Below are 16,547 nucleotides of genomic sequence, written 5' to 3' on the forward strand. Positions count from 1 at the left end.
TGAACTGGCCTCACAGTCCCTGAACAGTGGTGCAAGCCATCTGCACTCAATTCCTGCGCTGGCACAGGGATGGACTCAGATGTTCATATTTTAGTCTTTTGGTTACTTTCCTAAGCGACAAAAGCAAATACTGTACTAGGAACAGGGATCACACTCAAGGTATTATGCCTCCTAAGGGAGTCCTGTCATTAGCTTTTTCTTCTGTTATCTGCAGTGTTTTATCTTTACAAAGACTATTTTATCAGTTCAGAGTTTTAGAAAGGTTTGTTTATTCTCACAAAGCATTTCAAGTCAGGACTGTGAAAATATGATAAACCTGTAGTCAATAAAGTTAATTATAAACCTATCAGAATGCTCAGGTTGAAGTCCTGGTTTCCTATTGATAACTGCCAGTCTTTATCTGCTATGAAAAGATAACTGCTATAAATCAAGCAGTGAATCCATGACAACATGCTATTGTACAGCTCAAATTTTAACCTTTCAAGAGGTACAAAGGTAATTACATTAATTGTCTTTATATTTTTATACTTCACATTTTAATGCCCTTCAGGTCAGGGACTTCTCAGTAGTTAATTACCAGATGGATTAAGGCCCTGAGGCAAAGCCAAGGGACTTCAAATTTCCCATCATCTGGCCACTAATAAATAAATAATAAAGTAGTTACACTTAGTACTTGTATAGCACTTTTCATCTGTAAATCTCAAGGTACCAAGGTAAATAGGTACCATCATCCCCATTTTGCAGATAGTGAAACAGAGGTGCAAAGAGGTGAAGTGATTTCCCCAAGATTATATAGTGAATCACTGGATAGAGGGGGAACACTAGTGATGCCTATGTCTCTTGTGAATGAATATAAACAATCCCACTGAGATAACTACTTGTATAATTTCCACTAATATATAGTCTTTTGTATACTAACAGCTGTGTGAAAGATTTACTTACCACACTGACTGAGCATTCACCAGGCTACATCGTACTACACTACATTTATTTCTGTACCTTCCCTTATCCCCAGTAGACACTCTGTGGAGCAATTGCACTGGGACGGTTCCTCAGCTGTGCCGGTCTTTATCTCCTAAGTCCTGGTCTACACTGCGGAGCTGGAGTACAGGAGTCGACAGGAGAGTGCTCGGGAGTCGATTTATCAAGTCTAGATTAAGATAATGGAGCTGCACTGGTTTACAGTAGCTGGGAATCTGGAGCTTGTACACACTAGCGCTTACTTCAGTATAACTTACGTCGCTCAGGGACATGGAAAAGTCACATCCCTGGGCGATGTAAGTTTCACAGACTTAAGTGACAGTGCTATGCTGGCAGAAGAAGTTCTCCCATTGACATAGCTACTGCCGCTCAGAAAGCTGGAGTAATTATGCTGACAGGAGAGCTCTCTCCCGTCAGCATAGAGCATCAGCACTAGCAGTGTTACAGCAGCACAGATACCTTGGTACAGCTGAGCCACTGCAGTGATTCTAGTGTGATTAGCCCTGGCTTTTTGCTTCTGGTCAGTAGGAACCAATCCCTATGTTCTGACTGCCAGGGTTTGCGCCAAGCGTCATTGTTATCTGGTCTCCTTTACCATAGGAAACTTTCCAAATGCCAGTGATCCTTCCAGATTCACCAGCCCTTGCTTCTCAGCACTAAGGATGGAATTTGACATGGCCTATACGTTCATCCCTCTTAAAGTTGTGCAGGGGTATCCTCTGCCTATGGGGCATTTCTTCGAACAGCCAACTACTGTATCTGTGATTTGCTCCAATATAATTCATGAGGAGATTCTTACTATGGAACACATAATGGACTGCTCCTAAATATTCTCCACCAGCTGAGGCTGTGGCATCTCCAGTACTGACAACCAGTTTTCTCTCCAATTGCCAGTGCTTTCAGACAAAGATAAATCTGTGTAGAAAACCTGCATAGAGGTAATGAAAATCACAGAATTTCAATTTGCAGAGTTTCTTCCAGAGCATCATGCAGTTAAACAGGCAGGGGCAAGACCCACTAAATTCATGGATGTCCTGAGATGTCTGGAGAAATCCCACAGTTCTCAGGACACCTGTGGAAAGCAGAGGCAGTTGCATAGAAGACCAATGCAACCATAGGGTACTCAGGTACATCGTGTTCCCTATAGCATCAGCCTGGCCGCTATGAACTCCCAGCTGCAGATTGTCCCCCAGAAATCCATTCTTAAGAGCAATTTCAAAGCATGGAGGGGAATATACATCCAAATTGCTGTCTGTGTCAACATTATCTTCCATAGTGCACAATGTAACATCTAATGTATATTGGCCTAAAAGTCATCTAAAAATAGCTGGTAACAAGAGTGTTTTCCATGAGGAAATATTAGGCAAACAAATCCCAATCAGATCATCCTACTACATTTCCCTCCAGCAGCAAAAGAGCCTTTTAATTCTGTTTATGCATATCTCGATAAGGGAAGGAGACTGTCAATAGTTCTTCTCTGACTTGAGCTGCCTGATAAGGTTTTAATCTTTTTCATTGTCTAACTAATCCTTGTTGGAAATATCACATTTTGCAATCTCTTTAAGAAGTAGGCAACCAAGTATATGATTCAAAACTACCTCTCCCAAGTCACTTACTATATTCTGCTAATCATAATTTTCACAAACGCATTCCATCTCCACTGCCATGGGCAGCACTGAGCATTCAGTATGCAGCAGGTATTGTCAGAATCTAATTACATGACCAGTGCAACCATTCCCAAATTGTATCAGCTTCTGTCAGTTGAGAATGAGCCATTTCAAATACTTGTCTTTGTAGATATTCACCAGAAAAATCACTCTGTGATTAATTAAAATGGGTTATGCAGCACAAGCTGAAAACCTGGCCCTCGCCCAAATCAATTCAGCATCATTTTTCTTCTCTTGCTCCCCATTTCTCTCCTCCCACCCTATTTTTATTCCCAGACTTCCCTACCTCTGCTATTAGTCAGCATTCATCTGTACAGTCCTTTACTTCTTAATAGTAAAGAAAGTCACACAACTTCTGCCAATGCTTCAGCCTTCTCCCTCTGCCAGAGACTGAGTACATCACCTCTTTAAGATACTCAGCCTTTGTCAAGAAAAAAGTGGAAGAGTCATGTTCACATCTCCTACATAGCTGAGCCATTAGCATCCCAGAGAATTACAAGGCACTGCTACCCACAAACTAATATGGAGTTGCATGCTTTTTTTAATCCTCGCTGCAGACACCACTCAAAGTTAGTCATGTTGGGCATCAACACCAGTGCAAATTTATTTCCCCTTTATTTATCTATATTGTGGTAATGGCTTGGAGTCCCAGTTATGGTTCAGGACCCCATTGTGCTAGCCAATGTAAAAGCACACAAAAAAAAGAGATGGGCCCTGCCCCAAAGAGCTTACAAACAACAAAATAAAGCTTTCTCTGTAAGGATGCGTTTATGAAAATATTGCCAACGCCAAATGTTAACAAAACCATGAGTTAGTCCCTAAAGAACAATAAGGCTATCTTAAAAACCATGAGATTTCTAAAACATACTAAATTTTGAGTTCTTTTTATTGGTCTTCTGGTTCTGGTTTTCCAGTCTTTAAGGTGCACTGTGGTTACATTTTTAAACTTTTCTCTACAGTCATAAGAGCTAAAACTTACTTTTTTAAAAAATGGAAGCTGAGATTCTCATGTATTCATGCAACTCCAAGAGCTCAGGTTTTAAGAAAAACACCAAATATTGCGCGACTCATGATAAAAATCATGAAAGTTGGCTACAAAATCATTGCTTAGCTATGCCCAGCATGAATTTTATGGGCACTGGCCAGTACTGAAAATAAATTGAAAGTTTGGCCACATGGCTGTAATTATTTTTAGTATGCTTCGCAGTCCAGAATTTTTGAAAGCTTTCCCCATTTTGGCCTCTAGATCTTTTGGGAGTGTGAGTTAACCTATTTTGTCAAACTTGCTCAGCACAATACAGATTAATGTTCACCCACTCATCCATTTCTATGTGTTACTGAGTGATTTAAGCTTTAAAACCCTCTTGTCATTCGCTATCATTATCTTCTGCAGGAAAAGCATTCTGCTTCATTACATTATGTCTTCATTAAAATAAACCTTCAAATGGCATGTGGGTGAACAAAGCCCTCCAGTTCCATCTACGCCATTTGTAAAGAGTGGCAAAGAGCCCATTGCCTGCACAAATAAGTAATAATACAATTATATTAAAGTAGCTACATGTATGACACATCAATATTATATAATGAGTCATTCTGCAAAAGTGCAGGAGTGGCAATAAAATATTATACTGTCCTTCACTCTTCATTTATCATTATTGTTAATGCACATTTCACACTATGGAAAAGAAAAAATGCCAACCTGATTCGGCAACATAACAGCATAATCTTTTTAGTGGAACAATTTGCTATTCCATGAGCAAAACAATATTTGCTTAACACATTATTATTTCTCAGTTTCTTGGAAGGAAAGAATTTAGAGCAAGCGTAAGCAGGACCAAATTTTCTGTTTGTTCCTGGAGCTTAAACACCATTGCTATTATTAAACAACACTTGCTCTGAGCTGGAAGAGCATTTCCTGCGCTCAGATAGGAACAAGTATAACTAGGCCATCTCTGATAGGTGTTTTTTCAACCTCTTCTTAAAAACCTCCAGTAGTGGGGATTCCACAACCTCCCTCAGAAACCTATTTCAGAGCTTAATTATCCTTATAGTTGGAAAGATTTTTGTAATATCTAACCTGGATCTCCTTGCTGCAGATTAAAGCCATTACTTCTTATCCTACCTTCAGTGGACATGGAGAACAATTGACCACCATCCTCTTTATAACAGGCCTTAACATATTTGAAGACAATTATCGGGTCCTTCTTCAGTGTTCTTTTTTCAAGACTAAACATGCTGAGTTGTTTCTTTAACATTTCCTCACAGGCCAGGTTTCTAAACCGTTTATCACTTTTGTTGCTCTCCTGTGGACTCTCTTCAATTTGTTTGCATCTTTCCTAAAGTGTGGCACCCAGAGCTGAACACAGTACTCCAGTTGAGGCCTCACCAATGCTAGTAGAGTGGGTCAGTTACCTCCTGTGTCTTACATATGACACTCCTGTTAATACATTCCAGAATGATATTAGCCTTTTTCGCAACTGCATCACATAGTTGATTCATATTCAACTTGTGATCTACTATAACCCCCAGATCCTCTTCAGCAGTACTGCAACCTAGCCAGTTATACCCCTTTTTGTAGTTGTGCAATTGATTTTTCTTTCCTAAGTATAGTACTTTGCACTTGTCTTTACTGAATTTCATCTTGTTGATTTCAGACCAATTCTCCAATTTATCAAGGGCATTTTGAATTTTAATTCTGTCCTCCACAGGGCTTGCAACTCCACTCAGCTTGGCAGCATCCACAAATTTTATAAGCATATCCTCCACTCTGTTATCCAAGTCATTAATGAAAATATTGAATCGTATCAGACCCAGGACAAACCCCTGTTGGACCATACTAGATAGGCCCAATGCAAAAAGTCTGCATCCAGGTAATCCCACAAGCAGCATGTACAATTTTTTTTTACCACTTAAATTAGGAAATAAAAATGTCAAAATATTTCCTCTGTTGGAAATTATTTTAATTATTATACAGCTAGGACCTGTTGTAGTTCCCATTGAAATCTATGGTAATACTCCTGTTAGCATCAATGCCAGCAGGAACAAGCCTTAATAAAAGTTATGAGAGATTTGGAGTGATTTTTAAGATATAGTAGGGTCATTAGTAATGAGGGTATTTTTAAACAATATGTAAATTAATTATTCTAGGTTTTTTTAATAAGAGATAAGGAGTTGGCACTTTTGTGACATGGCTCTCAAAGGGAAGAAGCTGTTATGATGTGGCCAGTTAGTTTACGCTGAAGTGGCGTGGGTTTGGTAGAGAAAAGCTATCCAGCAGAAGCTGTCACCACCAGGCGATACACTTGCAACTTAAAAGATAAATACCCTAGAATACATTAATATATAGGGCCAAGTGTATCTCGGCTATAACCCTATTGGCTTCAGTGGAGTTGAACGAGGATGGATTTGGCTCATAATGTTTTATCATAGCCTTATTAATTTGGCATGACTTTTATAAAAATATTATTTAGCCTTTCATTGCTGATTGCAGGCCAAATCCTGCTGTTTTGATTCATGTTGAAACACATGCTGATCAGCCAACCTATTTTGAACAAACTCAGCTGTGGAAGATACAGAGAAGGGTTATTAAGCTGATACGGGTATGGAGGGTCTTTGCTAAGACAGCAGATGAAGCTATGCAATCTGGAGGAGAGGTCCTTACAGGGAATCTTACTGCAGTATACAAGTACCTAAAAGGGGATCACAAAAATCAAATAAGGATCTCTGTGTGAATTTAGAAGCAGCAACAGGAAAATACATAGACAATCCTATAAAATTAAAAAAGAGAATATAGATTAAATACACAGGATACTGCAGATGCAACTCATATTGATTTAAATGGGAACTCAATATGCAGATAAGCTGTAGTTTTAGGGTCGTTTCCCCCCCATCAAAAGGTAATAATCAGCATTTGGGTAATCTCTGCCCCTGGAGGTAATGGTAGACTCTACCCAAGGTTTTTTTTAAAAAAATAGGCAATGTGACACTAAAGTTATCTTGAGGGTTTAAACTGGATTATGTCATTAATTATGCTGATTGTTAAATTTGAGGTCATGTCATGAGAGGATCAGGTCCACACCAATTGGGTCAGATCTGAGAGCTGCAGGTGCTCAGCATCTATCGGGATCCCAATTCAGGGAATGCTTATGTACATTCCTGAAATAGGGCCAGGATCAGGCCTTTTATTTCCACTGCCTGTTTTCTGTTGGAAAGATAAGAGTAGAGCCAATGCAAGGCTATTTTGAGGAAAGCTAAATTCTGTAATTTTTAGAATAAAATATTGTGTTTAATAGGCTCGTTTTTAGATAATTCTACAAAAGATTGCAGCTTTCCTCTTACCGTGCTCCATAGCCAAAAAATATCATCAGTCACTTTCGTGAGAAGAGTAACCAGTGCAGCAAGCTGGACTCATGCCAAACAATGACAACTGGAAATGTTTTAAGTACTTACAAATGCCATAATTTTTATTAAATTATGTTTTCTGAAGATTTGCTATATTAGGCAGAAGTGAAATTATCTGATAATTTGAAATTTCCTAGAGGTTGCCAGGCTTCGTGATAAAAATAATTGATGCAACATTCCCATTTAACAGACTTTCCATTAATAAAAAGGCAGAATAAATCATTCTGTCAATGGCTCATGTAGGATATTAGCAACTATTTTTGGCAATTTTTTCCAAATGCTTTAGTTGCATCAATGTATTTCAACAAATTTAATATTCACAATGGAAGAATTCTCCTTGAATTCAGCACTGCCCTGAGACAGCTGTTCATATCCAGCCCTGGTCAGTAATGACTAAACGCCGTTCCATCTGATGGTGCTTTGGTGACTTGCAGTATGTGAAATGACTTTGGTGGTCTCTGTCCAGTTCTGAGAAGACATGTCTCCATCACAAAAGCGATCTCAGCTGGTAACGACTGGCAAACCTGGCAGAGAGAGTACAAGGACTGAATTAGCAAGAAGACTCCATTGTTCTTTCTCCCCTAAAGATGATGCCTTCAGGTCAGTTTTGAGGCACACTGGTGGGAAAGGTTGTGATACCTGTTCTATGGCTCAGCAGAGGATTTAAATCTCCAGTGCCATCTATCTTAGGTACTTGTATATCTCCTATCACTGCAGTACCTGAGCACATCACAACCCTTAAGGCATTTATCTTCACAACACCCTTGTGAGGTAAAGAAGTACTATTATCTCCATTTTACCGATGGTGAACTGAGGTTCAGAGAAGATAAGTGACTTGCACAAGATCACACAGGAAGTATGCTTTTGCAAACAGGGACTGCTAACAGGGAGTTTCAAGAGGGAGTTCTCCAGGTGAAGGAGGAGCAAATACGGGACCCTTGGGGTAAGTGGCTGTCTGTAGTGTGTGTTTGTGTTTGGGGGTTACTTGCTGTGTGCTGAGCTTGTGTTTGTTTGTTTGTTTTGTTTGTTTGAAGGACTGTGTGCTGTGGCCGGCAGTTGGAAGCTGTGAGCTTCTAAACAAGGTTTGAAATCTAGAAGCCTTTGTTCATTGGCTGAGCCTTAGTCGGGAGTGGGGCTATCAAGAAGGCCAGGGCTTTATAAAGTAGTGAGCAAGCGACCAGGGAGCTTTGCGCCAGGGACTGCTAACAGGGAGTTTTGAGATGGAGTTTGGAAAGGCGGCAAGGTACACTTGCCATTCTTTAAAACCTTTAAACTAAACTAAATCAAAACTTCTTGATTTAAACAAAAACCCTATCATTAACCTAGGTAGCTGTAAGAGAGAATGCAGGGCAGAAGCCCAGCAGCAGAGTGGGGGATATCCTGTTTATTGCACTCAGTGTTACATGTATGATTACCTGCCCAGTGGGCAGGTGGCGTACATGTGCATTCGGTGCAAGGAGCTCCTGGCCCTCAGAGACTGTGTACGGGCTTTGGAGGCCAGGGTCGCGGAACTGGAGGAGCTAAGGGAGGCAGAGAGGTATGCTGATGAGGCTTTCCGGGACACTGTAGATTTGTCCCATTTCCGGTCGGACAGCCCCTGCGCTGTTAAGGAGGATGAAAAGCCCAGAGAAGGAGAACAGTCAACGGGAACAGAGGGAAACCTTCCCATAGTTGGGACCCTCCTTCCAGATGATGTTGGGGGTACCCTGTCACACTGAAGTTACTTCTCCAGGGGAGGGAACTCCAGTCATTAGGAAAAGGCAGGTGTTAGTAATGGGAGATTAGATCATTAGAAACATAGATAGATGGGTTTCTGATGAATGAAGTGATGTGATGAAGTGAGCTGTAGCATCCGATGAAGTGAGCTGTAGCTCACGAAAGCTTATGGTCAAATAAATTGGTTAGTCTCTAAGGTGCCACAAGTACTCCTTTTCTTTTTGCGAATACAGACTAACACGGCTGCTACTCTGAAACCTAAAATGATTAGGGGGTTGGAACAGGTTCCATATGAGGAGAGATTAAAGCGGCTAGGACTTTTCAGCTTGGAAAAGAGGAGACTAAGGGGGGATATGATAGAGGTATATAAAATCATGAGTGGTATGGAGAAAGTGAATAAGGAAAAGTTATTTACTTGTTCCCATAATTAAGAACTAGGGGCCACCAAATGAAATTAATGGATAGCAGGTTTAAAACAAATAAAAGGAAGTTCTTCTTCACACAGTGCACAGTCAACCTGTGGAACTCCTTGCCTGAGGAGGTTGTGAAGGCTAGGACTCTAACAGGGTTTAAAAGAGAACTGGATAAATTCATGGAGGTTAAGTCCATTAATGGCTATTAGCCAGGATGGGTAAGGAATGGTGTCCCTAGCCTCTGTTTGTCAGAGGGTGGAGATGGATGGCAGGAGAGAGATCACTTGATCATTTACCTGTTAGGTTCACTCCCTCTGGGGCACCTGGCATTGGCCACTGTCGATAGACAGGATACTGGGCTGGATGGACCTTTGGTCTGCCCCAGTGTGGCCGTTCTTATGTTCTTATGTGGCAGAGCTGGGAGCTGAATCTGAGTCCCAGGTTAGCATTCTAACAACTAGGACTCATGTCTGTGCACCTTTCATAGAATCATAGAAACTATAGAAATGTAGGGCTGAAAATGACCTCAAGAGGTCATCTAGTTCAGTGTTTCTGAACCTTTTTGATACCAGGGACCAGATTGTTGCCTTCCTAAACTGTGTCATGGAAATCTCAGGGACTGGCGCTCGTCCACGGACCGGTCATTGAGAAACATAATTCAAGTCCACCCCCATACTGAGGAAGGATTAAGGTCATCCCTGACAAGTGTTTGTCTAACCTGTTCTTTAAAACATCCAGTGAGGGAGATTTCAAAACCTCCCAAGGTAACCTGTTCCAGTTTTTAACTACCTTTATAGTTAGAAAGCTTTTTCCTAATATCCAATCTAAATCTTCCTTGCTACAAACTAAATCAATTACTTTTTGTCCTATCCTTGCTTGATATGGAGAACAATTGATCGCCTTTCTCCTTGTAACAACTTTTTACATATTTGAAGATTCATTATGTGTCCCGTCCCCCCACCAGCCTTCTCTGATTTAGACTAAATTAGCCCAATTATTTCAACATTTCCTCATAGGTCCTGTTTACTAAGCCTCATATTTTTGTTCCTGTCCTCTGGACTCTCTCCAATTTGTCCATTTTTTCATGAGCATAAACAAAAAAGTAATGGCACTTTTACATGATCTGATTTGTTTTTGTGTGTGTGACACTAAGCACCCCTGTATTCATACCCTGTGCACTTTCATAATAATCTTTGTACAAAATATGCCTTTTAAGGTATCATTTGAAAATTAACTCACTGATCATTAATATTCTTTCATGATGTATATATGTGGTGGGTTTTAAGATTTATGGATATATGGTAGAATTATGACTAAAGTGTGTTTAAACACGCATGTCAGGGGAGTTGATAAACCGGTCTGCCTTAGACAATGGAAAGGATATTTGATTCTCCAACCAGCCCAATCTTCAGGCAAAGACAATGAAGGTCCCTTTACAAATTAGGTAAACAAAGCTATTAAGCTTATAAATGGGGGAAGAAAGAGCATGGAGCTTCCTTCACCACTAGACTCCATGTCACCTTCCTCACAGCTTGAATAAACTTTAGTTTGAGGGGTTTACTGGTCTATAAAGATAACGGCTCTGAACCTCAACTGATAAGCAATTGAGTCAATTTATACAATTGTATTGTATTATGAAAGTGTATAGACTGAGGTCTTTTCTGTAAGCTAAAGACACAATGGTGATTAATATAATTGTGAAATGTATGTAATATATATGAGGAAATATGGATACTTAATTATATTATGCTTGAAAATCTGTGGCCAAATGGGGAGAAACAGATATCCTTCCAGATAGGAGAGAAGGCAGCTATCTACCTGTCTCCAGTGAGATTAAGTAGGGTGTGAGGCTGGCAGACCAGGTGCCAGCATAGGTGCTGGAACTAGCCCTGCTGGGGGTGCTGCCGCACCCCCTGGTTTGAAATGGTTTCCATCATATAAAGGGTTTACAGCAGTGGTGGGCAACCTGTGGCCCGTGGGCTGCATGCGGCCCATCAGGATAATCTCCTGGAGGGTTGCCAGACAATTTGTTTACATTTCCACAGCTACCCGCAGCTCCCAGTGGCCGCGGTTCGCCGTTCTCAGCCAATGGGAGCTGTGGAAAGTGGCGCGGGCCTTTTGTTTTATTTTTTTAAGTTATTTTATTTTTACTTTATTTCAGTGTTGTGTTTGAAGGGAAGAGTGTATTTACCCCAGTATTAATAAGCTGTGATGTGTTCTGTGTCATTAGAGGAAAAAAACTAACATTATTTCTCTGAACTGTCCAGGAGAGGGTTGAACATTCTAGAGCACATGGTTTGGGGAAAATTCAGGACTGGAGGTGTGTTGGGGTCACCTTGCTGGTTGTAAACAAGAGTGGTGGAAGCCAGAGTGGGGCTGTGGGACTGTAGACAGGCTGCGGAGCTCACAGCTGCTAAACCAGGGTAGTCTAGCACACAGCCACTTCAGTGTCTGACATGTATGCTTGTAGGCTAGTTGTGAGCATCCCAGGCTGGGAGCTACAGTAGCAAAGCACTCTAAGGCACCCAGGGTTGCAGGGCAAGTGGTGACAAAACCCTGCACTGGTCTGGATTGCTCCTCAAACCTAGTCACAATCTGGTACATCTGGAGATCTTTATAGGTATGAACATTTTCCCCAAAAGACAGGCTTGAATGAAATAACTATTAGAGAGATCTACAATTTCCCTATTGTCTCTCTATATTAAACATATTGAAAATTTCATCAAAGTCTTCCACACAACATTTAATAGTTATTCCAGAATGTCTTAATGTCACACAAAATTCAAAGTGTCTTGTTTAAATAACATACAGCCTTTTGTTTTGCTCAGCAAGTGTGATCACTGGGTACACTAGCTATATGGTTGATAACCACCCAAATTATTGGGGGAGGAATGTTGGTCATTTTCCATAGCTGTGCTCATTTTTCAAATAACTTCAGTATCTCAGCAGTGATCTATGAGCCTGTAATTCTTTTCCATTTTATTGGGATGCTTTTATTACAGATTCTTTTCTAGCTCCCCATACAGAAACTGCCAAGTTGAATCTACATCCAAGATCATAGAATCATAGAATATCAGGGTTGGAAGGGACCTCAGGAGGTCATCTAGTCCAACCCCCTGCTCAAAGCAGGACCAATCCCCAATCAAATCATCCCAGCCAGGGCTTTGTAAAGCCTGACCTTAAAAACTTCTAAGGAAGGAGATTCTACCACCTCCCTAGGTAACGCATTCCAGTGTTTCACCACCCTCCTAGTGAAAAAGTTTTGCTAATATCCAACCTAAACCTCCCCCACTGCAACTTGAGACCATTACTCCTTGTCCTGTCCTCTTCTATCACTGAGAATAGTCTAGAACCATCCTCTCTGGAACCACCTCTCAGGTAGTTGAAAGCAGCTATCAAATCCCCCCTCATTCTTCTCTTCTGCAGACTAAACAATCCCAGTTCCCTCAGCCTCTCCTCATAAGTCATGTGTTCCAGACCCCTAATCATTTTTGTTGCCCTTCGCTGGACTCTCTCCAATTTATCCACATCCTTCTTGTAGTGTGGGGCCCAAAAGTGGACACAGTACTCCAGATGAGGCCTCACCAATGTCGAATAGAGGGGAACGATCACGTCCCTCGATCTGCTCGCTATGCCCCTACTTATACATCCCAAAATGCCATTGGCCTTCTTGGCAACAAGGGCACACTGCTGACTCATATCCAGCTTCTCGTCCACTGTAACCCCTAGGTCCTTTTCCGCAGAACTGCTGCCTAGACATTCGGTCCCTAGTCTGTAGCGGTGCATTGGGTTCTTCCGTCCTAAGTGCAGGACCCTGCACTTATCCTTATTGAACCTCATCAGATTTCTTTTGGCCCAATCCTCCAATTTGTCTAGGTCCCTCTGTATCCTATCCCTGCCCTCCAGCGTATCTACCACTCCTCCCAGTTTAGTATCATCCGCAAATTTGCTGAGAGTGCAATCCACACCATCCTCCAGATCATTTATGAAGATATTGAACAAAACCGGCCCCAGGACCGACCCCTGGGGCACTCCACTTGACACCGGCTGCCAACTAGACATGGAGCCATTGATCACTACCCGTTGAGCCCGACAATCTAGCCAACTTTCTACCCACCTTATAGTGCATTCATCCAGCCCATACTTCTTTAACTTGCTGACAAGAATACTGTGGGAATCATAGAACTGTAGGACTGGAAGGGACATCGAGAGGTCATCTAGTCCAGTCCCCTGCACTTATGGCAGGGCTAAGTATTATCTAGACGATCCCTGACAGGTGTTTGTGGAATATCCATCATTGGAGATTTTTAAGAGCAGGTTAGACAATCTCCCTAGGCAATTTATTCCAGTGCTTAACTACCCTAACTACAGAGCCAATTTCTGTCATTCTATAATAATAAGATCAATTTTTTAAAAGCCTGTTCATTAAAAAGTTTAAAACATCTCTATTTCACCTGCATAAGTCTCTTTTTAAATGATTCCTTAATTTTGTATGGATGCAGTAAGTTGATCTAATTTATTTCACTCAAGGGTGTGAAAAAGCCTTGATGGTACTTGATGGAAAAGATTCGGCTTGATGGTAGCATCACTCTCTGCCGCCAGTGCCTCCACTGCAGACAACTGCAGGCAGGAGTTGCTAGAGCTAAGCTTGCCATTGGTAATGGAGTGCAATATATAAATATGAGCAGTCTTTGAGTGGGTGGGGGTTTTCTTTTACAGTGGGTGGGGGTTTTCCTTTACCTTCACTCCTGGTGTAACTGATTGTTCCCTATGGATGAATGTAGTAGTACTACACTGTGTTGACCACTTGGTCACCAGAAGTGCTCTACAGCCAACACTCGCGTAATCACTGTGTGTCACTAGGCTGGGTCAGACTCTTGGGTTATATCTACACTGCAATTAGACACCCATGGCTGGCCCATGCTTTAATTACAGTGTAGAGTTAGGGCTTGGGCTGGAGTCCAAGCTCTGGGACCATCCCAGGATCCTAAAGTCCAGGCTCCTGAACATCTACACGGCAATTAAACAGCCCCTTAGCCCAGGGCCAGGAGCTGGAGTCAACAGTCAGCTGGCAAAGGCCAGCGCATGTGACTAATGGCAGTGCAGACCTATCCTTAGACAGGACAAGCCAGCCTTAGGAAAATGTTTACTGTTTTCCCCTAGTCCAGCTCACTGTCATGGCCTTTAAGACATGTCCCTATTTTTCTTCCCCAGAAAGCCAATGCAGGTATAAAGGCCAGGGGCTGAAGGGGGTTGAGAGGTCTGGAAGGGGTGGGGGAAGAGAAGTGGAGAGATTTGTGAGCGGAGGAGGAGAGGCTGGGGGGATGGGACAGCAAATAACTTCCCTGGGTGCCCCCAACTTCTCCGGCCTGTCTGTATAACTTACAGCGGGCGGCTGTCCCGGAGGCGGAGGGGCTGTCCCCGGTGGGCGCTTGGGCTGTGTGACCTTGGGCAGGCCCCCCAGTTTGCCCCTCGGGGGAGAACGACACAGGGCCTCCTTTGGCAGCAGCTGGGAGAGGCGCAGGCTGCGTCGGAGCGAGGAGCGCCCCCCCGGCGGGAGAGGCAGCAGAGCCTCCGCGCCCAGCAGCCTCCCCGCCTCCTGCCAGGGGGCGCCTGGGTGCAGGGCTGGCGAGGCGGGAGCGCGGCCAGGTGTGTCTGCCTCTTGCCTCCGCCCCACGCTCCCTCCTCCCGCGCCGGGGAGTCGCAGAGCGTGGCAGCAGCGGCAGCAGCCACACGGGCGGAGCAGCAGCGGCAGGAGGCGCCGAGCTCCCAGCGCAGCAGCTCGCCCCGCGCAGCAGCAGCCGCCGCCGCCGAGCCCCGCGCAGCGCTCACACCCCGCCGCAGCTCAGCCCGTGCCGCCGCGATGGCGAGGAAAGGCAGGAGGGGCTGCGACTGCCAGCGCTTCCTGAGGAACAACTGGCTGCTGCTCAGCACGGTCTGCGCCGTGGTGCTGGGTGAGTGGGGCCGGGCTGCGGGGCGGCCGGGGCTGGGGGAGCTGCGGCATCCTCCGGGGCTGGGACTGGGAGGATGCTGCTCCCAGCCGGGCGGGCAGGCAGCAGGGTGATTTCCGCGGCCCAGCAGCAGGGACCCCAGCCCCACCCCCCCTCCATCTAGTCCTCCTCTGTCTTGTGGCTCAGGCCTGCTCTTAATCGTGGTCTTCCAAATTTGGGGGAGTGGCGGATAAAGAGCCGCTCTATCTAACAATCCCCCATCCGCGCAGCCATCCGATTCCTCTCCCCCCGCCCCAAATACCTCCCTTTGGGGCTTTCTGCAGCATGTCTCCGTGGAAACAGCAGGAGAATCAGCATCCTAGTTTAGCCAGGCAGCGGCACGTTTGTGATGATGGTGATGAATGTTACCATCTCGCAGCGCAGCAATCCGATTACCGTATTTTACGTTCATACGGGGTGTGTGTGTGTGTGTGTGTGTGTGTGTGTGTGAGGGCCAGTGCTGGAATGCCGGTAATGACAAGGATTCATTTCTATAGCGCTGCCTACCAAGGAGCCCTATCCTGCGTTCCTTATGCACCAAAAAGCTACTAGTAAAATCAAGGGAGCTGTGGGTACGCAAGGAATGGAAGATCAAGGCTCTAAAAGTCCGCCCTGAATGTCTGGCATCGACACATTTGTGCTTTAATTCGCCTTCCTGGCATATATCAGGGATAATGCCCCCACCCCCCGTCCTTTCTCCAAGATGGAGAGTTCTTTCAGTGTAATTATTTACAGGGGCAGACACTTCTATCTCATGTAGGCAGGCTCTCGTTCAGCTTCGACTTGCCTCACTGTAAAATAAATAAATAGAAGACCCTCAGTGGTTTTTTCCTGCCGGGATTTGCTAAATAATTAATTTGTCATCTCATTTACTTGACAGACGGTATGGTGGATTGTTAGAAGTGTAAATTACTCTTATGTAGCCAATGCACTTCTAATAAAATATTAACACCTATTAATGTAAGAAACTTAAAATAATAATAATTTGAGACAAATTGATGTTAGACTGAATAAACATTTTTCTGTTCCTACATATTGGCTTTCTTATTGGTTAAACTGGTTTTCAGTGTTAACGACAGAATATAATCATTACACGATAAAATAAAACCACAGCTTGAACTTTGCTGTTCTGCTTGTTAAAAATAGAAGTTTTATGCAAATTAAATAAACCAATTGCTGTTATAGCCACAATTAGAAATAGAATTGTGGGGGAGAAGTAGTATTATGGACAGTCCTAATTTATCTCCCCCCCCCCCACCGCCTTTTCTGTTACTTCATCACAGTCTCCAATATTTATGCCACAAACTTTGAATAAAAATATAATTAATAATAGGCCTCTGAATTTTTTTCAATCTGACATGAAAAATCTGCAAACTTCT

General features: G+C 43.2%; 2 protein-coding genes across 4 annotated transcripts in view; one reads left to right on the plus strand and one right to left on the minus strand.

Moving 5' to 3' along the window:
- Window positions 1–7,002: 7,002 nt before the first annotated feature.
- The window catches only part of SPATA6L (spermatogenesis associated 6 like), a 141,325-nt gene continuing 131,780 nt past the window's right edge, over window positions 7,003–16,547 (minus strand). For 2 of the 3 annotated variants that reach the window (XM_074953311.1, XM_074953309.1), the window contains exon 13: window positions 7,461–7,573. Coding sequence is in view for 1 of the 3 variants with exons in the window: in XM_074953312.1 (XP_074809413.1) it covers window positions 7,537–7,573 (37 nt within the window). In the remaining 2 variants the exon portion in view is untranslated. Of the gene's footprint in view, window positions 7,574–16,547 lie in introns of all 3 variants that reach the window. The other variant, XM_074953312.1, reaches the window with a different exon arrangement.
- The window catches only part of SLC1A1 (solute carrier family 1 member 1), a 74,215-nt gene continuing 72,616 nt past the window's right edge, over window positions 14,949–16,547 (plus strand). The window contains exon 1 of the mRNA XM_074953308.1: window positions 14,949–15,132. Coding sequence (XP_074809409.1) covers window positions 15,042–15,132 — 91 coding nt within the window. The 5' untranslated portion in view covers window positions 14,949–15,041. The remainder of the gene's footprint in view (window positions 15,133–16,547) is intronic.

This window comes from Natator depressus, chromosome 5, assembly GCF_965152275.1.
Source record: "Natator depressus isolate rNatDep1 chromosome 5, rNatDep2.hap1, whole genome shotgun sequence".
NCBI lineage: Eukaryota > Metazoa > Chordata > Testudines > Cheloniidae > Natator > Natator depressus.